Consider the following 23,968-nt stretch of genomic DNA (forward strand, 5'->3'; position numbering starts at 1 on the left):
AGACCTGAAAAAGGCTCTACTTGGTAACTATTCGAGAGGAGTCATGAGAAAGGTTCCTGATTTATGCTAAATATCTTTTTTTATGCACGTTGGGGGGAGATACTTGGGAAGCCAATATAGTGGACAGGCTTTGGTAGAGCTCCAGCCATCTGCCGACAACCCATTATTGATCAATCAATCAATCAATCATATCATTTGTAAAGCGCACTACTCACCCATGAGGGTCTCAAGGCGCTGGGGTGGGGAATGCTGCTTCTGCTCAAAAAGCCAGGTCTTGAGGAGTTTGGCACCTACCACACATTCTGGGATGAGGGCCACTAAAGCAGATGCCCTAGAAGCACAGGGTGAGTGCATTAGGCCAGCTTCACATACTCCCTGAGACAGACTGGTGTACTGAAAAGCCACAGATAGAGCAGGCTCGGTTAAGCCACTGACAGCTAGACAGATGGGACCCTGTAAGACCGCACTGCTGAGAGAAGCCACCTGGGGCTTGGACTACAACCCGTGGCTCTTGAAGATCATGCAGGAGAAAGGCATTTGCCCTAGAAGGAAAAGGCGCAGCTCGGCACCAGCGCCCATGTGATTCTTAGAGGGATGACTTGAACGGGGGTACCTGAGAAACACCCCAATCCCAAGGGTGATAGTCTAGACAAACCATTCAAAACAAGATAAACAAATTCAACTAAGTCATGATGGCAGGAAGGAGAATCAAAGAGAGACTTATATACTCTATAGAATGAGTGGCGAAAAAGAACCTTAATTGGATGGTGGCTGAAGTGCTTCCATTGATTTTGCCACTTCTGCATCTGTTTTAATTTTCTCAAGTGACACATCCACTTGAGGGCCAAAAAGGTATTCTTGGTCAAATAGAACATTGAAAATAGACTGTTGAATCTCTGATTTAAACCCATAGATTCCGAGCCATGCATGTCTTCTAAGCAGAATGGTGGTGTTAATTACACTTGCTGCAGTGTCAGCAGCGCCTAGTGCGCAGCTGGATATTCATTTTCCCTTTTACGCTAGTTCCTGTCCTCTCGTTTTATACTCTTCTGTGAGGTGTTGGAGTAGCTCTTCCATTTTGTCCCAGTAGGCTCCATCATATCTTGCCAACATTCCTTGTGTGTTGGCAATGTGCCAATGGTTGGTGGATTGTGCAGCTAATCTTTTGCCTGATGCATCAATTAACTTAGACTCTTTGTCTGGAGAAGGTGCATCTGCTGTAGTTTAAGAATGTGCTCTCTTTCGGGCACTGGATACCACTAGGGAATCTAAAGGCAACTGCCCCTTAATAAAAGTTGGGTCAGATGGTGGAGGCTTGTATTTTTTTATTTTATTAAATAGACCCTAGGTGTTAATATACGGGCACATACAGGGTCTTTAAAAATATCACCGTCATGTCTTATCATGCCTTTTCGCATGGGTAAACTTGGAGGTGTCCTATGTGTAGAACCTAATGTTTCAAACAGAAAATCCTCTTCTAAGGATTCCATGTATAGTGAAACTCCATGGTATAATGCTGCCCTTGAGATCAACTCCTAGTATGCTGTGTTGTCATCAGGAGGTGGTGGTTTTGCAGTGTATAAATCAACCTACCCATAGGTTGAGCAATATTGTAATCATTCCATGGATCTATTGGTAGTGGCCTATTGTCATCCCCCTCATCTATATCAGGCTGTTTATGTGGAGAGCCCTGTGGTGTGAGATTTAATGGGTATGAGCCTCGTAATCGTGCAAGTGGCAGAGGGGACCGAGGGATAGGGTAGATAGAACTTGTAGCTATGTCCTTTTTTTAATGGGAATTCTGTAGCTTGTATCCTCTTGAACCACCTTTCTTTTGGAAGGTATTGCATCCTTGGCCAAAATATGTTCAGTGTCTGGATTAATGTAAATTTTCTTTTGTTTAGGATCCAGTTTTTCCTTCACAAGCTCCAAGATGGGTTCCAGAGGTTTTTGAAGGGTATATTTCGGTTCCGAGCTGGACCGGTCTTTTGTATCCTTTGGAGCCAAAGGTTTCTGTTCTGAAGATGTTTTATCTCAACTCGAGCCCGAGCTGGAAGGCTTGATATGCTGTTTCGGTGCAGAGCCCGAAGGCGAGACGTTAGAAGCAGTGTCTCAATGCCGACCCTGTTCTGAAGGCGGTGGTGGTGCAGAAGCCTTTTGTTTGGTGGAAATGAGTTTGGTGGGCAAAGGGGCTTTGTTACTCATGGCACCCAGTCCGATTCCTGGATAGAGAAGGCCTCCTCCTCTTCTAATACCCACGCTTCCATTTCCTTCTGCTCAGTATCTTTCCCAAAGATATCCAACGTGTAGTTGATGTTCTGCCATTGCATGCCCTACGTCAAGCTCTACGGTCCCGCAAAGTCTTTTTTGATCGAAATGATCGGCAAGCATTGCAGTTTTCTTCTTTGTGCTCTGGTGAGAGGAACAAGTTGAAGTTGAATGCAGGTCGATGCTCGGATACTTGGAGTGGCCCCGAAGACTGAATTGAAACTGAGTCCATTCCATCTGCAGAAGTCTGGATGATTAGGGCGGAGTGGAAGTCTACTGACACGGCTATACCCGAAAGCCCCCAACGACGTCTTCTCGATTGAAGGTGGGAGTTTTATTTTTTTCGACATGCGGAAATAAGGAGACGCGTACAAAACAATACCAATGAGGGTACAGGTACAGTAGGTTGAGCACCGAGGGGATCCCGAAGAACGGTCTCGAACCGAAGTGCCACAACCACGTCCGAACCAGATGGCTGAAAGAAAACAATCTAACAATCGAACCAGTGCGCACTATCACCGAAAGGAGGAGTCACCTTACCTCGTGACTGAAAAAAAGACTTCTTCAAAGAAAAACAGCTAGCAAACATCCGGACCCAACACTAGATGGCAGGAGTATGCAAAGCATGTGTATCTACAGCACACAGGCCTCGAACACTATCTTTTTCATGCGGAAGAGCAAGATACCAAGGATTTAAGTGGTTTGTGGAAAGGGTTATGGTGTGACCATGCATTACAACAAATAAAATACCCTCTGAACCACACTGAAAGGATACTGCAAGTCATCTAGAAGCTCTGTGACTGTATAAAGAAATAAGGCCTCTTTATAGTCACACAACTCCTCTATGACTTGCAATATCCTGATAATGCACACCAGGGAGTTACACTTCACAACATTGTGTTCCAGCATAACTTTGGTCATGACAATAAGATCATCTACTGCACGGATGCAATCCAACCATATGAGACGAGATGTGCTGTATTATACTGGCTTGATAAATATTACTACTTCACTTTCTGCATCATATAAAGAAACAGGTTTTGTTATGCTGGCGAGACGCTTTCCTGCTTTATAGGTGATCTTCTGCCTAGCAGTTACAGAGAGGCAATAAGCCTGAGGTACAGAACAGCAATGCTGATTTCTTCATAAAAGCTATCTCTAGCACACCAAGTATGTTGCTTATTAAGAATATACCTTTACATTTAACAGTGAAATGTAATGAAACCTCTCTCTTTGTATGGAATCAGTCCATTGGATTTTAAGCCGAGCAAGGGTACCTCTTCTGAAAGTAAAGCTTTATTTGCATGATTAATTAAAACCTTTGCAATATCGATTACATTATAAAATAAAGCAATAATGAAATGTGTTTCTGTGTGCCAATGTTAAAGTGAAGACATTTTGTGCAATAAAATCAATAATCTGTAAGATCGGCATTTGGCAGCTTTCAATATTTTCCATTGCCTGTATATACCAACGTTAAGCATATTATGTCTTCTTGGCAGTCCCCAATGATTGAGATGCAGAAACCGATAGGTAGCTGGGAACAGATTGTAATTCAAATGGACAGTATAACGATATTAAAAAATTTGCAACTTAGATATTTATCAACAAGTTCTTGAATAACCTTACTGGGTGGAAAACACTAATCGAAGTGCAAAATAGGCAACGGATGTTAGGGGTATTTGTTCCTCTTTGTTTTCTTTTGTTTTTTGGCCGATGGTAAAATCACTTTGTAGGATCTAGGGAGTAGTGCTGGTTTATACTTACAAAAGTGTGATACGTTAAACAGCAGGACAAATGGCCGGTTTAGGGAGCTAGTAATTGAAGACTTTTCTTAGTAATGTGTTATAGATTCATTGTGTGGCGGCTCCGTTCCTAATGGTCTACCATAATTACAGTGCAGCGATCTATATGTATTGTACTGTTGGCCTGTTTGGTATCCCGCCTGCTTTTTAGGGCTCGCCTCTTTTCTATTTCGCAGAAATAGAAAACAGGGGTGAGTCCTTATGTCGCTGATCCACTTCTTTCCCCAAAGGCTCTCTTCAGGCAGCTGATTGGCTCTCTTTGCGGATTTCAAACAGTTCACGAGAAATCGAATCACGTGACAAGCTCCTCGTGGACGAGCTTGCCCGATCCTTCCCCCTGCCAGCAGCATTTGGCACATCAAAGGCTTCCGCTCCCCCGCCCCCTGCTTCACGGCCATCTGTCGCCGTCACTTATTCACGGCCGCAGGCCGTGACTCGCAGAGTTTCACGTTCTTCCCCATGTTTGGGATCAAATACTAGCTGCCTTTCACCATGTACATGTATTTTCTGTAGCCGATTAGTGGTGTGCCTTTTTTATTTAGTACATTATTATTTTTTTATGCTCGAATATTAAGTGCAAGAACTTGTTTGTTTAAATGATTATTACATTTTATTTTCCACCCACGGGTTGTTTCTTGCAGTGCATATGGCATCTTGAGGTCACCTAAACGCGCTGAGAGTTCTGGAGTTAGTTTTCTGTTACAGTGCTTCATCCGTATGGGAGGGTGCTTGTGCCCTGCTTTCCACAAGAGGCCTAAGCAGCATATTACTTGTGAGTCTTGGAACAGAGTCTTTAATTAAGCACCAGGCTCGGGCTATGCAGGAAATGCCTCAAGCCGTTTCTCAAGTCTTTTCGTGAAGCTCAGCAGGTATGAAGAGGGTGCTGTGTTGCGAAAACAATGCATATCCTTGCTGTTCTGATGCCCTTGTAAATCGTTCTTTAAATATGAGCATGTCCACCGTGATGCGGTTCTTCTGTTTGCAAGTACTACATACAGGTTTAGCCCGACCGACTCTTTAAAAAAAAAAAAACGTTGTCGAGGAGGCAAGCACCGAGGCGTGCACGAGCTTGCCTGAGCCTTCTGCCTATCAGCCAGTTCTCCTCCCCTTATTGACTCTGGCTCTTCAAAGGCTCTGCTCGCATCTCCCAGCAGGCAGCCCACCCCCCTCCCACTCCATATGGGCAACCCAACCCCTCCCTCTCCAGCGCCATAGCTGCCTCCGCTTTACTCTCGCAAAACCTCTCATTTAAGTTAACTAACATTTATGACTTGTTTTCAAAGTGTACATTAAAATGTTGGTAATAGCACTAGCGCACCGCCAGTGCTGCCGGTCTTATTACTTTCAGTGCCAGCGAACTTTATTCAGCACAGCTCACAAATGTGTGCAGGAGCCCCTCTTTTTATCTGGGCAGTGTGCGGGCTCTGCATTCCCATTACATTACGTTATGTAAGTTATTTCATAACGTGTTGTGTTGCAAAGGCCTGCCTGGGAACTGTTTAGCTGTGAGCCTAGTGTATTTAAATGATGCCTTGGTTTGTGTAAATTCCTTGCCCCCCGCCGTCACTTATTCACGGCCGCAGGCCGTGACTCGTTTATTTGTTGCTTTTTTTTACCTGTTTAGTCTAACCTCCCTCTCGCCCGCCCCCTCTCCCCTTTGCTGAACTATTTCCTCCTTCTGTCCCTCACTACCGCTGCCCCCATCTGTCCCTTTTCTCCATCATTTGCCTTTTTTTTTTACCTAGTCTAACCTCCCTCCCTTCCCTCTCGTCCTCCCTCTCCCTCTCTCCCCTCACTCTCTCACTCTCCCTCTCCCTCTCTCCGTCTACCTCTCTCCCTTTCCCTCACTTCCTTCTCACTCTCTCCTCTCTCCTCTCACCCTCTCCTCTCCCCCTCTCTCCTCTCTCCCTCTCTCCTCTCTCCCTCTCTTTACCTTCCCCCTGCTCTCCTTTTTCTCCCTCTCCCCATCTCCACCTCTGCCTGCTCTCCTCTCTCTCTCCCTCCCTCCCCCCTCCGTCCTTCGCTCTCGTCCTCCTCCTCTCTTCTTACCCTCCCTCTCTCCCTCTACCCTCTCTCCCTTTCCCTCTCTCCCTTTCCCTCACTTACCTCTCCCTCTCTCCCTTTCCCTCTCTTCCCTCTCCTCTCTGCCCGTCTCCGTCTCTCTCTCTCCTCGCTCCCCCCTCTCTCTCTCTCCTCTCTCCCCCTCTCTCCCCCTCTCTCCTCTCTCCCCTCTCTCCCTCTCTTTACCCTCTCCCTCCTCTCCTTTTTCTCCCTCTCCCCATCTTCCACTCAGCACCACCACAGCACCACTCAACACCACCACAGCATCACTCAGCACCACCACAGCACCACTCAGCCCCACCACAGAAACACCACAGCGCAAATCTCACCCACGCAGCGCAAATCATCACTCACCCACCCCACACTCCATTCCTCACCCACACCACACTTCATCCATCCCCGCACCACACTCCATCCCTCACACGGCCCACACTACATCCCTCATCTACACTCCATCCCTCGCCCACACTCCATCCCTCGCTATCTTACCCTGCCTCTATCTCTCACACTTACTCTATCTGTCGCAGTCCCTCTATCTATCTTACGCACTTCCCTCTATCTATCTATCACCCTCACTATCCATCACATCACCACAGCATCACTCTGGAGCACCACAACATCAATATGCGCTAACAGATCATCACTGAACGCCACAGCATCACTCGGCACACTCACAACATCATTCTAAGACAACAAACCATCAATATGTGCACCAATTCAACAACAACATATTAAAATATGTTCTCTCAATTTTCATAATTTGAATTAAAAAAGATTAAAAAAATGTAATCTTTCACTTCTGTTCTTGTATTTACATCACTATAAAAAACAATAAACTTAATCATCAAAAGAAATTTGATAAAGTTTACGCTATTGCCATTATATATTACAAATTCATGACTTTAACTATTAAATATTGGGGAAAAATTTAATTTTAATATTAATACATCAAAGTCATGTAAAGACAACACATTTTGCATTACAAATGCTATAGGTGTCACATTTCCACTAATTCACACTATTAGCATTGTAAATGCCAAAGTTAGAATTTTCCACAAGTTAAAATTAAAAAAAATAATAAACTTTGACATTTACAATAATAATCCCTCAAACTTTACTAATGCGAGCCCTATTGCATTGCAAATGCTTGTTTGTTTTGCTTTGCAGATTCCTTTGCCTAACCTGATTTAAATTGAATGAGAATAAAACAGTTTAAAAAAAGCAAACGGCTTAGTGTTCATTGTGAAAAATTGGATCCCTTTTATTTACTATTATTTTTAATGTTTAGTTTTGTGGGATCTTGTAGGTTTTTCCGGCTTGGTCTACCTCCAGGTTGCTTGAAGGGGGGCTCTGCAAGCGTTTTGCAAAGAGTGATGGAATGCTCAGCCCTTGGATGTTGTTGTAGTAGCCTGACTTGCTCCTGTTTGTTGTTCGGTACACTCTTGGGCCCGGTTGTTGTTTACTCTTTATGCCTTCGTTGTGTGGTAATGTTTAAGTCAGTCTCCTTTCTGCTATGCTGAGAAACTTTGTGAGGCGGCAGTTTAATTGGATGACAGTGGGATTGAAGCATAGTTTCACTGCCTGCCTGCAGGTCCTAATGCCTTTTTTGTTTGAAGGTAGGGCGGAGCAGGGTGCGTCTGATGTCCAGTAAGTTTGGGCAGATGCAGATTATGTGCACAAGATCCTTGCTTCTGTTTCTGCAGAGGAAGCAAATATGCTCTCCTGGTTTCCGTTCCCAGGGAGGTTGAAGCTGGAGTATAGGAAGGATGTCCAGGCCGTATTTTAAGAATCTTTCCTTCGTCTTCATTTTGAATCCTGCATTTAAGTATGGTTGTGGTTTAAGGACTTTTTAGTCATTGAGAACAGACCAGTTTTGTTGCCAAAGTTACTTTGTCTTAGATTGTGGATATGTCTTTTGTTGCTTTTGTTACTGCCCTCTTGAAACTCTGGTGAGTTGCAGGGGTGTCCCACAGGTTTGTAAGACCTAGTTTTGATAGGGATTCAAAAAGGTACTCTCTGGCGGGTGAGTTTCCACAACGTGTCAGTTCAGTCTAAAGGTGTAAATTATTGGGCCAAGCCATACTCAGCTCCCCTGACCTTGTGCTAGCGAACGCCCCCTCCTGGCCACAGTCTGCTATTGTAGGCCAAATTCAGTCTCAATTTCGGCAGGAGGCACGTAGGACGGGAGGTGGAAAATCGATCTGTAGGCACAGACGTTGATTTTGTCCAAGGCAATCACATCTCTCCTTCGCATTGGTTTGCTTCAATAAGTTAGCATTGGTTGAAGCTTGACCTGGATGACCTGTAGTAGTGGATCTAAGGTTAAGTCTAGCAGTAATTTTTTTAGGGGCTTCAATGCTAAATGGTCGCAGGGCCTTCATCTGGGGTCAGCTGTCTAGTAAGACTCCGATATTTATATTCAGTTGCTGATTCTAGGCGGTGCCCGTCCAGATGTCAGTACAACTTTTTCTTTCTGGAGTAGTTTATCGATATCTTTGTATGTAAAAGCTCAATCCGTTCAAATGAATAAAATTCAAACAAGCTTTGCATTAATTGATTAACATAATACCTCCCCCGGGGTACTTACTGCTCCTTCATTTCCACGTAGTCCACGTCATCCTGCTTTGCCATGTCTGTCTCACTTGCATCTTCTGTATCTGTAAACAAGATAATGGGAATGAAAGTGTGCTATATCACTTTTACTGTTGGAGTTAGACATTTGCATCTACATAGTTCAAGTGTGCCAGTACAGTAAGCACTTTGCATTTAATGATGTTTGGAGATGCATGCTTACGCCGAGGTGCCAGAAGGGTAAAGATCTCGATAGCTCTTTTTACAGAGGCATCAGGGAAAAAAGTTCTCTTGTATTCTTGAGTACCTGGTCAATAAATAAATACAGAAAACTTCTCCTTGTAGACCAATTCTCATGCATTATATCATTTCATTTTCTCTTCCCATATCTTCCTTCCCAAACCAATCGTCATGGAGGTTCTCAGTGCTGTGAGGCTACCTACCAGGCATGTTGGGTTTGCGTGGGGGAATCAAAAGTGGCTGGCAGGGTCCTGTGTCAATAGGGAACAGAGAACCATGCATATTAGCTAAGTACAAATGATGTGTACTTTATCCCATTGCAGACACAAAAATAAAAAAATTGCAATTCTTGTGTTAAGTTGTCCTCATGCTGGCCATTTAAATATTACAACATTGTTCCTGTAATCTTGGTCAGACTTATGTTTTCCTGAAATTCCTGCCTTAAACCAACTTATCTGAATTCCATTGCTTGTTGTCACATTGCACTGTGCATCACTGTCAAGACAGCTGTACTTCAAAACTATAGAAGGTGATGAGTGGAATGCTTGCAATAAGTCTAACCACTGGCAATCGCACAGAGTAGCATTCCAACCCATCGTTCATTTGTCCACCAAGCCCACTCAGTCTGGACTCAGCCATATGTGAATCAATCTTGAACCTGGTCGACTAAGAACTATCCTGTCATAACTGCCTGGCCAGGTACAACCCAAGACACAAAACAGCCCAAATCGCAATCCCTGTGCTAAGCGGTCCTCAGTCTGGCCATTCAAATATCACAAGAAACAATTGATGGACTGGGGGTGAATGTTTTCATTGTCAAGCATTACGTCCAACAATTGTTACTTTTGCATAGGTCGCCCTAAGTGGGAAGGGTATGTCCAGACGTCTACACCACTGGATTCAAGCTAGCCTGTCTGATGAAGGGTGATAACAAAACAAAAACAAAAAAAAAAACTACAAACTTAGGGGTCTAGATAAGGATTCAATCGTAATCCTCGGTTCGTCAAAACCCTATCGGTAGTACAGGGGTACGAACACAACCATAATACTTACAAACCAGATCACAAGATGTGAAGAACCAGTAACGTGAGTCACCCCTGGTGTAGGATTCCCATCAATAGTCTTGTAATGATCAATATTATCATTTGGAAGTCCTTATCGGGTATTGTGTCTCTAGATCATTGAGACCGGCATACCCAGATAACCAGATGCGGGGTAGCGACCCACAATCACTTGGTACTACCACATAGTGTTGATATGATGGGAAGTGCAGTGTAAGCAAAAAAAGGGTAAGTGGTGAGCTTAAAAAAGGATAGGGAACTCAACCCTGAAAACTTTAATAATTGTTGGCCCCTTCCTTAATAAAAACAAGAACAGTATAATATCGTCATCGCAGTCCAAACAAATAGCTGCGAGGAGACCAACATGTTTCAGCCACTAAGGGATAACTCCTTCGGCTTTCGTCAGGGTCTCTGTTCTAAAATAATACTACTGCATCAGTTGTGAATAAAGTGTGAAAAATAAGAAAAAAACACACAAGTGAAAACCAGTAAAGGATATAATGTTCCTTCGACTGTGTCAACTCCTCTCTTCGGAACCTGGTTGTATATTTACTGTTTAGGGAGGACAAACATACAGGAAAATCACAATCCGCTACACTGGTCTGAAGAAAACATATTAAATTGTTCCATAAAAAATGTAAATGCTTGCTTACTCACCCAGAGTGTCCGGGGAGTGGACCTCACCTCTTCCTGGACCTGGCTCAGGATATATGAGACCCCGCTCTACAATAACAAACCCAACTGCGTCAAATACAAAGCCCAGAAGCCCAGACAAGATACTGCTCTGGCGATGTATACATCTACGTAGTCCACGGTGTTCTGTACATGGAGCTAATTAACACCCATCAACAGGTTCACACACAACCTCCATCCACCTCCCTGTCAACTATAGGCTAAACGAAACCTGCTATATGCACAGCTTCTTAATTACCACATATGTCTGGCACAATGCACACCTCCAGTGTTAGGCTAGCAACGCAGGTAATCATACCTGTCCGTCGGTATCTCCGGCTGTAACTGAGTCAGGGGGAGGCCCAGTCACCTGTGAGTTATGGCTACTTGACTGTTAAGCTTGGCATCACACAGCCAACCACTAACTGCGGGGGCGTGGCTTGCCCGATCGCCATCCCCCTCGCGATCGCACCCTTAACTGTACAATTATATACACCTGCCGCTTACCTACTTAGTAATACTTGCTGGAGGTCTCGGGAACTAGTAATGCCCCACTCTTGGCAATGCCCTGTCTCCCAAACATGCCCAACCGCGCGCGCGTGTTCTCGCGTGTATTGCCGGTCTCGAACTACCGAATGACGTCACGTCATTCAAAAATTTAGTTCTATCTACGGGACGTCCTTCCGCATTGCTGGTGGAGCGAGGCGGAGCACCGTCTCATGCCACAACTCGCACACACAACAGGTATGCCTGATTATAATACCACACACTCAGGAAGTATGGACTTGTAAACTCGGCCATTTACACGAGTAGCAACAGGCACCCTCAGCCTGGGCTGCCTGCAAAGCCCGTGCCTACGGAAAGGCGGTAAAGAACTACAACATGACGTCATGACATTAGTAAATGTAGTTTTCTAGATTATAAGTGTTATAAGGCTGAACTTGCTTCCGCGCAAGTGCTAGGACGCAATTGCTCTCAACCATTGGCACATATGTCATTAGACATACCAGAATAGCAAGTGCCATGTAAACGTAGCAAGGCGCACTCGCTATCATATGGTACACCTCTGGGTCAAGCCTCGATATTAGCGCGTGTACGGGCATAAAGTAAGGCTGCAGAAAGGTTATACCAAACGTAGACAAAGAGTATTAGTAAAAAAGCAGACCCCTATCTTGTTAAGGGTTCTTTAAGGATATAGTCGCTATAAACAACTACCCTGAGAACAGTGATCGCCATCACATATGCCCAAAAGAAATACTGAATAAGTCATCCTGAATAAGTCATCAGACTACCCTACCATGCGCGAGACGCTGGAAAAGGATATCGCCGGTGCAAAGCCTCAGACCCCAAACCAAATATGTATGAAGGAATCATATGTAGTGGATGACGCTCAAAAGAAGAATCATGTTATGTCCAAACACAAATCCTAAAGAATCTGTTCACCGGACTGTCCAACGCATAACCCTGAATAAATACATGGGTAGAATAAACAAGTGCTCAGGACAGGGCGAACCACGGAATGTCATCGTTCAGCCCTTGTTTGTCTGTCCCCAATTTAAACACCCACTTTTGTTCCCGAATGAAAAGATATCTGGACACATCGCTCACATGTGGTGGAATGTGTGGTTTCTCAAGAACATGCCATTTAAAGTCTGTCTCGGCATGATTACATGTGATAAAGTGCTTGGTAAGTTTAGAGATGTCTTTCTTACAGCGGAAAGTACTTTTGTGTTCCTGCATCCTCACACGCACCTTCCTCGTGGTCATGCCCACGTATCTTTCATTGCACGTGCAAGTAATCAGGTAGATCAAGTTAGCGCTGTTGCAGTTTGTAAACTGCCGCAACTCCCAAGGCTTATCTGTCCCAATGTCCACGCTCATGATTTTAGTTGTTAGAGGGCAAATGGAACAGCCCCCGCAGGGGTGGTGCCCTACCACCGGCGGGAGGTCCCATAGTGTGCCTAGCTCTCTCCTGGGTGTGGCTTTAGGTCGTGTGTGTACCAAACGATCCCTCAGGTTAGTTGAGCGTTTAAAGGCAAAAAGCGGAAAGGGGATCTTGTCTTTGCCACTGTTCAAAATTCTCCAGTGCTTTCTAATCACTTTTTGAACATAGTTCGATTTCGTGTTGAACGTGCTCACTAAAGTCAGACGATCCAGTGGTGGTTTGTCTGTACGTGGTTCCAACAGAGCATCACGATGATTGTTGGCTGCTTGTTTAAATGAACGTTTGATCAATTTCTTGGGGTAGTGTCTCTCTCGCAACTGTTTAGAAAGCTCCTCTGCAGACACTACCCCAAGAAACCACGTACAGACAAACCACCACTGGATCATCTGACTTTAGTGAGCACGTTCAACACGAAATCGAACTATGTTCAAAAAGTGATTAGAAAGCACTGGAGAATTTTGAACAGTGGCAAAGACAAGATCCCCTTTCCGCTTTTTGCCTTTAAACGCTCAACTAACCTGAGGGATCGTTTGGTACACACACGACCTAAAGCCACACCCAGGAGAGAGCTAGGCACACTATGGGACCTCCCGCCGGTGGTAGGGCACCACCCCTGCGGGGGCTGTTCCATTTGCCCTCTAACAACTAAAATCATGAGCGTGGACATTGGGACAGATAAGCCTTGGGAGTTGCGGCAGTTTACAAACTGCAACAGCGCTAACTTGATCTACCTGATTACTTGCACGTGCAATGACCACGAGGAAGGTGCGTGTGAGGATGCAGGAACACAAAAGTACTTTCCGCTGTAAGAAAGACATCTCTAAACTTACCAAGCACTTTATCACATGTAATCATGCCGAGACAGACTTTAAATGGCATGTTCTTGAGAAACCACACATTCCACCACATGTGAGCGATGTGTCCAGATATCTTTTCATTCGGGAACAAAAGTGGGTGTTTAAATTGGGGACAGACAAACAAGGGCTGAACGATGACATTCCGTGGTTCGCCCTGTCCTGAGCACTTGTTTATTCTACCCATGTATTTATTCAGGGTTATGCGTTGGACAGTCCGGTGAACAGATTCTTTAGGATTTGTGTTTGGACATAACATGATTCTTCTTTTGAGCGTCATCCACTACATATGATTCCTTCATACATATTTGGTTTGGGGTCTGAGGCTTTGCACCGGCGATATCCTTTTCCAGCGTCTCGCGCATGGTAGGGTAGTCTGATGACTTATTCAGGATGACTTATTCAGTATTTCTTTTGGGCATATGTGATGGCGATCACTGTTCTCAGGGTAGTTGTTTATAGCGACTATATCCTTAAAGAACCCTTAACAAGATAGGGGTCCGCTTTTTTACTAATACTCTTTGTCTACGTTTGGTATAACCTTTCTGCAGCCTTACTTTATGCCCGTACACGCGCTAATATCGAGGCTTGACCCAGAGGTGTACCATATGATAGCGAGTGCGCCTTGCTACGTTTACATGGCACTTGCTATTCTGGTATGTCTAATGACATATGTGCCAATGGTTGAGAGCAATTGCGTCCTAGCACTTGCGCGGAAGCAAGTTCAGCCTTATAACACTTATAATCTAGAAAACTACATTTACTAATGTCATGACGTCATGTTGTAGTTCTTTACCGCCTATCCGTAGGCACGGGCTTTGCAGGCAGCCCAGGCTGAGGGTGCCTGTTGCTACTCGTGTATATGGCCGAGTTTACAAGTCCATACTTCCTGAGTGTGTGGTATTATAATCAGGCATACCTGTTGTGTGTGCGAGTTGTGGCATGAGACGGTGCTCCGCCTCGCTCCACCAGCAATGCGGAAGGACGTCCCGTAGATAGAACTAAATTTTTGAATGACGTGACGTCATTCGGTAGTTCGAGACCGGCAATACACGCGAGAACACGCGCGCGCGGTTGGGCATGTTTGGGAGACAGGGCATTGCCAAGAGTGGGGCATTACTAGTTCCCGAGACCTCCAGCAAGTATTACTGAGTAGGTAAGCGGCAGGTGTATATAATTGTACAGTTAAGGGTGCGATCGCGAGGGGGATGGCGATCGGGCAAGCCACGCCCCCGCAGTTAGTGGTTGGCTGTGTGATGCCAAGCTTAACAGTCAAGTAGCCATAACTCACAGGTGACTGGGCCTCCCCCTGACTCAGTTACAGCCGGAGATACCGACGGACAGGTATGATTACCTGCGTTGCTAGCCTAACACTGGAGGTGTGCATTGTGCCAGACATATGTGGTAATTAAGAAGCTGTGCATATAGCAGGTTTCGTTTAGCCTATAGTTGACAGGGAGGTGGATGGAGGTTGTGTGTGAACCTGTTGATGGGTGTTAATTAGCTCCATGTACAGAACACCGTGGACTACGTAGATGTATACATCGCCAGAGCAGTATCTTGTCTGGGCTTCTGGGCTTTGTATTTGACGCAGTTGGGTTTGTTATTGTAGAGCGGGGTCTCATATATCCTGAGCCAGGTCCAGGAAGAGGTGAGGTCCACTCCCCGGACACTCTGGGTGAGTAAGCAAGCATTTACATTTTTTATGGAACAATTTAATATGTTTTCTTCAGACCAGTGTAGCGGATTGTGATTTTCCTGTATGTTTGTCCTCCCTAAACAGTAAATATACAACCAGGTTCCGAAGAGAGGAGTTGACACAGTCGAAGGAACATTATATCCTTTACTGGTTTTCACTTGTGTGTTTTTTTCTTATTTTTCACACTTTATTCACAACTGATGCAGTAGTATTATTTTAGAACAGAGACCCTGACGAAAGCCGAAGGAGTTATCCCTTAGTGGCTGAAACATGTTGGTCTCCTCGCAGCTATTTGTTTGGACTGCGATGACGATATTATACTGTTCTTGTTTTTATTAAGGAAGGGGCCAACAATTATTAAAGTTTTCAGGGTTGAGTTCCCTATCCTTTTTTAAGCTCACCACTTACCCTTTTTTTGCTTACACTGCACTTCCCATCATATCAACACTATGTGGTAGTACCAAGTGATTGTGGGTCGCTACCCCGCATCTGGTTATCGGGGTATGCCGGTCTCAATGATCTAGAGACACAATACCCGATAAGGACTTCCAAATGATAATATTGATCATTACAAGACTATTGATGGGAATCCTACACCAGGGGTGACTCACGTTACTGGTTCTTCACATCTTGTGATCTGGTTTGTAAGTATTATGGTTGTGTTCGTACCCCTGTACTACCGATAGGGTTTTGACGAACAGAGGATTACGATTGAATCCTTATGTAGACCCCTAAGTTTGTAGTTTTTTGTTGTTTCCTATGGGGGATAATACTTAGGCTCGGTCGGTAAACATCCCTCTAGCCCTGCAATAGATTGTGTTTTTCAATGATGAAGGGTGATGCCAAGAAACCAGACCCAGGATGCCTGTTTAATGTCCAGGGAGGACCTGGCTTGGCAGTTCAGGCTGGATTGTTCCCATAAGGAACAGGGTCAAGACTGATTTGCATAATATGGCTGGGTCCAAACTGGGGTGGGGTGGTGAGCAAAAGAATGATAGATTAAACCCAGATCCTAGTGACTGGGGGCGAATGTTTGCATTGTCCAGCATTCCGTCCATCAATTGTTTCTTTTGCATTCAAATATCACAACAGTGCTTCTGGGCTCCTGGTCAGGCTGCCATTATATTTTACTGAAATGTTTGCCTTGAACCAAATAATCTGAATTTAATTTGGTACTGTTACATTGAACTATGGTCCACCGTACAGCCATCTGCGTTTACCTGAGACCACAATCCACCAATGTTTCTGGAGTTTTAGCATAGCTGATATTAAAGGCTTTTAATTCCCCTCACTCCTAGATTCCCAACAGCCTAATGGCACAATATTACGGAGTGTACTATGAAAGGAAATGCATATTAAATCATCCTTGCATCTTTATACCCTTACTTATGACTAGTTGTTTAAAGTTAAAAGTAGAGGTGGCTTACAACAGTAAACGGTCTTAATTAAAATGTCAGCACACAAGAAACTACAGCTTGACCGAATACTTTCTTCGCCTCTTGATTGTTTCAGCCCTTCTCAGCATACTCCCTAAGCAATTGTGCATTTGTATTGCTGTTATTAGTAAGTGACTTACAGGCTACTCTGGATTAAACTTCTCTATTTTCAGCAGATGTTATTAAATGTATATTCTGCTCCATGCCTGCATATATGTAGGAACATCTTGCTTCCCCTTTGCCTCTCCTTTTTAGACTTGTCCCCATTCAGCTAAACCAGAATCCCAAAGAGTAGGTAAATCATTGACTGAAATTTTTTATGAAGGAACTGACACTAACTTAGCACTCACTCTCTTTTACTGTCACCAATAGCTGTAATAAAAACACAATAAAGATATTTAGAAGGGATTAAAATTCACAAAACACCTATAAATGCACAAGACATTCTCTTCACATAACTTCCTCCTTTATAAGTTGCTTACTCACAGTTTCAGAACACCAAGTTAAGAACATTACAGCAATAGTTTGTATACATGGTTATAAGCTGCTCGTGGACATTTTGAACCAGAGTGAACAGAAGCCTCCTTCCGCTGTCACCTCAACCCCAAATACTACCTGCCGACTAAAAAGACTGCTTACAACCAAAGGCTTGGGGATACTAATCAGGTGACAAAGTCAGGGTTCGATAAACATAACAGGGAGAGTAGGTGGAGTCTCGAGAATAAGTGAGAAGACAAATAGGAGCGCAACATCAGGTGAATTGGAATTAGGGCCGATATTTCGGAACTCATAGGTGGAAGAAAGTGGTAAGGGGGACGGTAATAAAAAAGGTGATAATAAAGGGAACATGCTTACTGCAGGTAACAATTTCAATGAGGACAAGCTCAGCAGCAGCCGATGAGGAGTGTCAAGTGTTAGTTACTGTGTAAGAGCGGTGGATAAGAGCAAAGAGGAAGCTATGTAATGTCATTCCGGAATGTACACTTCTGCCGTAACCCGCAATCTGTAGCCGCAATCGCAGCCACAACCAGGTAAGATCAGCTGCGGTTACACTGCCCCCGACAGAGTGGTGCTAAGGATCCCAGCGAGGCCCCCCGACGCTGCGACAACCCGATAGTGAACTTGGTAACCGGTAAAAGCTGCTGCCGCCACTTTTTTAAGACCTGTTTGAGACTAGGCAATCGGTGTAAGGGCGCTATGAGAGCACCCCAGTTCTATTCCCCAGCAAGAGCCTGCGTAGCCCGACCTGGACCAGAAAAGCTCAGGTGGGGGTCACCATTAAATTAAAAGCAGCTCTTTGTGGTTTGAGGATGCTCCGTTCCCTGCATCTTGCCGCCCCTCCGTTCACTTTTGAGGCTTGAGGCGGGGGTGTTTTGTTTAGTCTGCCCCTTCGTCCTTGCCTTTTTTTTGGGGGGGGGGGGGGCGTAATTGAAGTGCTAATGACAACTTACGATGGACTACGTGCACCTCTCTCTTTTGGTGCAATACCCCACTTCTGTCTCAATAAGACAAGCCTACCAACTTCAGAGACCTTGGAAGCTATCAAGTCCATTAAAGACGCAGCTTGCACACCTATTCATAGTCCATTAACATCTACGTTCACACCCACAGCAAGGGACCGCATTCCGGAAACTGTGAAAAAAACATCAGTAGTCGATTATTTCCACACAAAAAACCTCCTCAGCAAGCTCATCTAATCACTCCAGACTCAATCAGGAGAAAGGAATCCAATGAAGGCCCTGCAGCTACCCCTGACCGCATCGTAGATATAATATCGCTCATAACCCCGTCCCCCAGAACAAACCGTAGGCACAACCAGGCGCACCAGCAATTAATAAATAGTACAGTAATTGACATATCATCTGGAAGACAACTGGATAGTATGCTGGCAGAAATTGATCTATCAACTAATATTATGGGAAAAGATTAAAGAGGCGAAAATGCTCCCCATATTACAACTTGCCTTCCAACTGCCCCGGTTAGCTTGTTGAAGGCTCAATAACTGTTTAAAATATACAACATAACCACGGCTACTCTGAGCCACAGTAAATGGAGAAAAAAGATGGTGCAGGCAACATGGCACAGTAGACCGCAGCCTTAGGTTAACTGAACAAGTACATCCTGAAATCCTTAAAAGGGTACAATGGGGAACAGATGTAGGCCAGGGCCTGTTTGGGGCTCTTCCTTGCAGCAAGGATAAAAACTCAAACATTATAAAGCCAGAGGAAGCACTTGAACTCCAACTATTAGCAGACCAAAGCTCCAAGAGGAGCACGGGTATAATGGAATACCGTATATCATCTGCCACCAAAAAGCTTAAAAATAACATTGAACCCTATTATTATATTAACACCCTATTGTCTTCCGTAAATGCCACTTTAGCCACCACAGTCAATGCCTTGACATGGCAGTCTGACAAACTGGGATTGCAACTTGACTTAATCCAAGCTCTGGCCATCTCAATCTTAAAAATAGAGAAAAAAGTCAGTTCCCTGGAAAATAGGTTAAAAAGTGTGGGAGGCAAAAAAATCCCTTGCTCATCATGCTCCTGTCATCAGATTGCAGAGAATTGTGTACCTTGCCAGTTCTCCTGAACCTAATGATGAAGGATATAACATCGACCTTAAGAAGTACCCTTAGCAGGCCTGACCAAAAAACACCTGACACAGAAACTGGATAAACCGAGCAAAGAGTGACCTGCTGACAAGGAAACCACCAGTTGGGTACAATGTCACCAATTATAGCTCTTAAAAAATCTTCCCCACAAACCCTAGCAGGAAACTACAATCAGGAAGTCTGCCTATCTTCTATAGAATTGGTCCCAAAAGTGAAGGACCAAACTTTGCTCGGCAACCTCAATGGCAAAACAATACCTGAAGAAAACTAATGGTCCGTTGCCTTATCAAAAAGAGCAGAAAAAGACAAAATAAGGCCAGAAGCAAAGCAGGGAAAGAACGTTTCTCAAATCAGCTTCCACTCATCTAGCATATACCCACTGTCTAAAGGTAGTGGAAAAATTAACAACATAATATAACCTGCTCAATCACCTGCTCTTCCTCTCCATGCAACTCTGGCTTTACCACCCACTCTATCTAAGCCAAACACAGACTCCATTATGGCACAAAGTCCAGCAATACAAACCACTATGCCAGGAATACATCCACAGGGGATGCAATTACCAACCACACAAGAGCAGAAGGAAACCTTGCCCAGAAACAGAAGATACATGACAAAAAAACCTGAATCAGGGCAAACAACAGCACCCCAACTCCATGGCACAGTGACATTAGCTCTCTCTCCGACCAAGCAAAACTTAAGTCTCATTACTGACCAAAGCCCTCTATCTCGCCCCTCAGCGTCCATCCTCCAAATACAGAGGGCGCAGCAATGATTAGGTCGGGCGTTGACAAGTTCCGCAGGTAGTCAACTCATCTGTAAAGGAAAGTGCTGATCCACAGAGAACATCGTCCGGGCTTGACATCATCAAACCAACCACCAAAAATCATTTCCCCCTTGTCCATACCCATAACGAAGGCCAAACAAAAAAATATTTCAGGCGAGGACCAACCGACTAAGCTTGCCCTCATCCCACATTAACATTCGGAAGGGAGTCACGATGTATTTAACCGCTCTAACTTACTACGGCTGTTTTCAGGCTATTGCCACCCACTTCAAAATAACAGCCGAGGACATTTTGAGCATAGAGTTCAAATCCATCCCAGTGTGCCGTAACGGTAGGGAAGCCACAGTCTTAACACTAAAACAAACTCATTGGCAGAAGCCATATTAGATTGCAAGTCTATCCTTGAGGATTGGGGCATAGGAATCTTTAAAATCTCAGCGCCCAAATATCCAGCAGCATTAAAAAAAGCCACTCAATCTATCCAACCTAAAAGCTCACCCGTACAACATACTAAGGGGGACTGGGCACTTGCTCAGTCATTCACTGTCAGAAAACATACATATATACATGTGGAGGAGTGTGGCTCAAAGGTTAGAGCGCCAGACCCTGAGGCAGAGTTCTGGCCCGGGACCAGGGTTTAATTCCCGCCTCGGTGGGTCTTGGCTCAATTTCCTCGGACCTGACAATTCTCGCCTCTGTGCCTATTCTAATCATGGGCCCCACGCTGCAACTCTGGGCAATAGCTTGCTTAACCTCCACACCGGCCCCAACAGCGCTAGGATGCCTGGCTTCACCCTGGGGGTGCCCAGGAGTGGACACTTCAAAAGGGAAAGCCAGGAGGGGTTCCACAGCGGTATGAGTAATAGCGCCAGGAAACCGCTTGGTGGCAGTGCGCTCTACAAATACCTTGACATTTACATATATAGCTTCCACCTATTAATCAACAGGGGCCCCATCAGGAAAAGTGCAACAGGATAATTGGGGGGAGAACACTAACCCGGCTGGAACTGGGTGCCAAATATCTTGTCCAGAGAAGCAACAGCTTATTCCTAACAACAAGAAGTGCCCACCAAAGTCTCAACAACATATAACTCTTCTGTCATGGAATGTAGCTCGGCTGTCAAGACTATTAAGCTTAAATACCACAAAATCAATGTTAATGGCATCTGATGTTTATTTATTTATTTATTCATTTTAAGGTTTTATTGAGAGCGAACATGACCCGTGAGGGTATCAGAGCGCTTTACAGATACAATAGAGTAATACAGGGTCACGGCAGGTCATAGCACAACAACAACAAAATAAAACAGGTAAAAACAATAAAAATTAGTACATAGGAGAGCATACAGAAAATCAGGGGGATGAAGGTGGGACAGGGTAGTAAACAGGTACTGTACCTGGGGGATAGGATAGGCTATACAGCAGGAACAAATATAATACAATGAACAAGAAAGGTAATGTAAAAGGATGCAGGCACTAGACTCTCAGGTGGCTGAGGGAACGAGATTAGCCAAGGAATTTATCCATGAGAAAGGCCTTGGCCTCTTTTTTGAAGCGAGTAAAGGAAGGAATTTTTCTAATGTCAGGAGGGAGGGAGTTCCATATTCTTGGTGCAGTTCCGGTGAAAGCCCGATTGTAGGTTTTTATTTTCCTAAAGCGTGCAGGCCGGAGTAAGAGGGCCTTGGTCGATCTTGAGTTTCTGTTTCCTCCAGATAACACAAGCTTCTGTGCAAGATACGCAGGGGAGTTAGAGTGAAGGGCCTTCTGCGTGATGCATGCCAGCTTGAGGTGAATCCTCGCCGGGGAGCCAGTTTAGCGCTTTCAAGTGAGGAGTGATGTGATTGAATTTTTTTGAGCCTGTAAGTAGTCTGGCAGCTGCATTGAGGCAGGCTTTTAAGGGTGCCAGCGAGATCTTAGGTAAACCAGAGAGGGTGGAGCAACCGTATTCCAGTTGAGAGATGACTAATGATTGGACAGCGAGTTTTAGGTCCGGAGCGTCCAGAAAGGGTTTCAATTTCCATAGGTAGCTCAGGTGGAATCTGGCCGATTTCGCCATTGTGTTGATGTGATCTCGCATATTTAGGTTATAATCCAAGGTAATTCCCAGAGATTTGGCTGAATTCACAATGGTCGGGGAACAGTTTAAGGCAGTGATGGCTTTAATCCATGTCTGGATGTCGGGGTTGTTCTTGGGTGGGGAGATTAGAAGTAACTCCGTTTTCTTGGCATTTCGTTTTAGTTGATTGGAGGAGAGCCATCTGACGGTCAGCTTCAGGGCTTCATTCAGGGTAAGGATCTCTGCAAGAGATGAGATTTTTATGTAGATCTGAGTGTCATCAGCATACATATGGAAGAAGATATTTGCATTGCGCAGGACTTCGGCAAGGGGTTCCAGATAAAGATTGAAGAGGGTGGGGGACAATGTTGATCCCTGAGGGACTCCCACCGTGACCACGGAGGGAGCGGACAGTTCGCCATTTACTAGAAATCTCTGAGATCGGTTATGATGTACTTTGTTTACAAGAAATATGGTCATTAACTCCATTAACAAATGCTGGATGTCACGGGGTCCACTAAGCAGCAAAGAAGAAAAAAACATCTTTGGGAGGCCATCGGGATGCTTGACAATTTACCTTAATCTGAACATGAAACTAACAATAACATCAATTCCAACTCAGGATGAGATGTTTCAAGAGCTCGCACTGGAGAGACTTAAGACACCTGCCTCCCAAATCAAGATCCTCCTGATTAATGTCTACTTTACCAACTTCGGCTCAGCACGAGCTAAAAGACTGAGCCAGCTGAGCGACAATCTGGATCAAATTCTTTGCGATTGTGTAAACCATGAAATAATAATCTGTGGTGACTTCAACCTGTGACACCTAGGATCTTCTAACGTCGACTATCTACCTCTAAATCCCATAAGCACACAACTAAATACTATTTTCAGCAAACACGGACTTAAATCCACACAGACCATAGATAATAACCTTGAACTATCAGCACAGTTTTTGAAAACTTCCAGAGGGATTTAGCACTGTTGACTATGTTTTGCCTCTGAAAAACGTTTGAACCACCTTGAGAGCTTCAAAGAACATCCCACAAACGAGAATGATCACCTTCCCCTTCGTACAATTTTCAACCTTCTCCATCTAATCGCGAAGGTCACGAGGTGCTAGGTACCTCCCACAATGACGAATCAGCACATTTAATCCGAAGAATAAAATGGGGCCCATTTAATCTGCAGAAATTAACATCATGGAAAGTCACTACTGGACAGTCCCTGCAGGCACAATGTTGTGAAAATCTATTAACACACTGGGCATTCATAACCAGGGGCATCCATGAATCACTGGATTCCCGCCTAGGCTGTGGGCGATGTCAGTCAAAACCTTTTAACAAAAATCTATCTATAATGACTAGCTCATGGTTTATCTGCATTTTGACTTAGGAATGCAAGAAAACCCAGAACCAACAAGTCAAAGTTGTGTTGCAACTGAAACTTCAAGGCCCAAGAAAACAACATAAGCAACTGGTATGGCAAGATGAAAATCAGCAGAGGGACAAGGATTGGCAATATGTTTACTTGATTATGAGCAAGCAGAACCAAGCCGATTTATGGGGGTATATTAAAAACAAAAAATGCCAGGATGTTATTAGGCGTAATGTCATCGATCAAGCTATGTGGACCTTGCATGTAAAAAGCTAAATGTAGTCGAACAACCGAGAGCTTTCCTACTTGAAATCTTAGACCCAGTTGATGACTAAAATGGCTGTGTCGTTAAATATACGATCAATAACATTCAAAAAGCGTTACGAAAAAACACAAGCTTCAAGTGCACCTGGCCAAAATGGACTCACAGCCCAACTGTTCAAAGAAGATTCAGCACTATGGCCTGCAATACGTTCTTCATTGTTTACCACCTGCTTTAAATTCCATCAAGTGCCTGACA

At 44.5% G+C, this 23,968-nt stretch overlaps 1 protein-coding gene across 2 annotated transcripts in view; it reads right to left on the reverse strand.

The window, feature by feature from the left end:
* SUDS3 (SIN3A corepressor complex component SDS3) overlaps positions 1–23,968 on the reverse strand; it is a 204,677-nt gene that overhangs the window by 175,608 nt on the left and 5,101 nt on the right. For both annotated transcript variants that reach the window (XM_078667091.1, XM_078667092.1), the window contains exon 2: positions 8,722–8,791. In XM_078667091.1, coding sequence (XP_078523217.1) covers positions 8,722–8,791 — 70 coding nt within the window. The remainder of the gene's footprint in view (positions 1–8,721; positions 8,792–23,968) is intronic.

Source organism: Lissotriton helveticus, chromosome 11 (assembly GCF_964261635.1).
Source record: "Lissotriton helveticus chromosome 11, aLisHel1.1, whole genome shotgun sequence".
NCBI classification, from domain to species: Eukaryota; Metazoa; Chordata; class Amphibia; order Caudata; family Salamandridae; genus Lissotriton; species Lissotriton helveticus.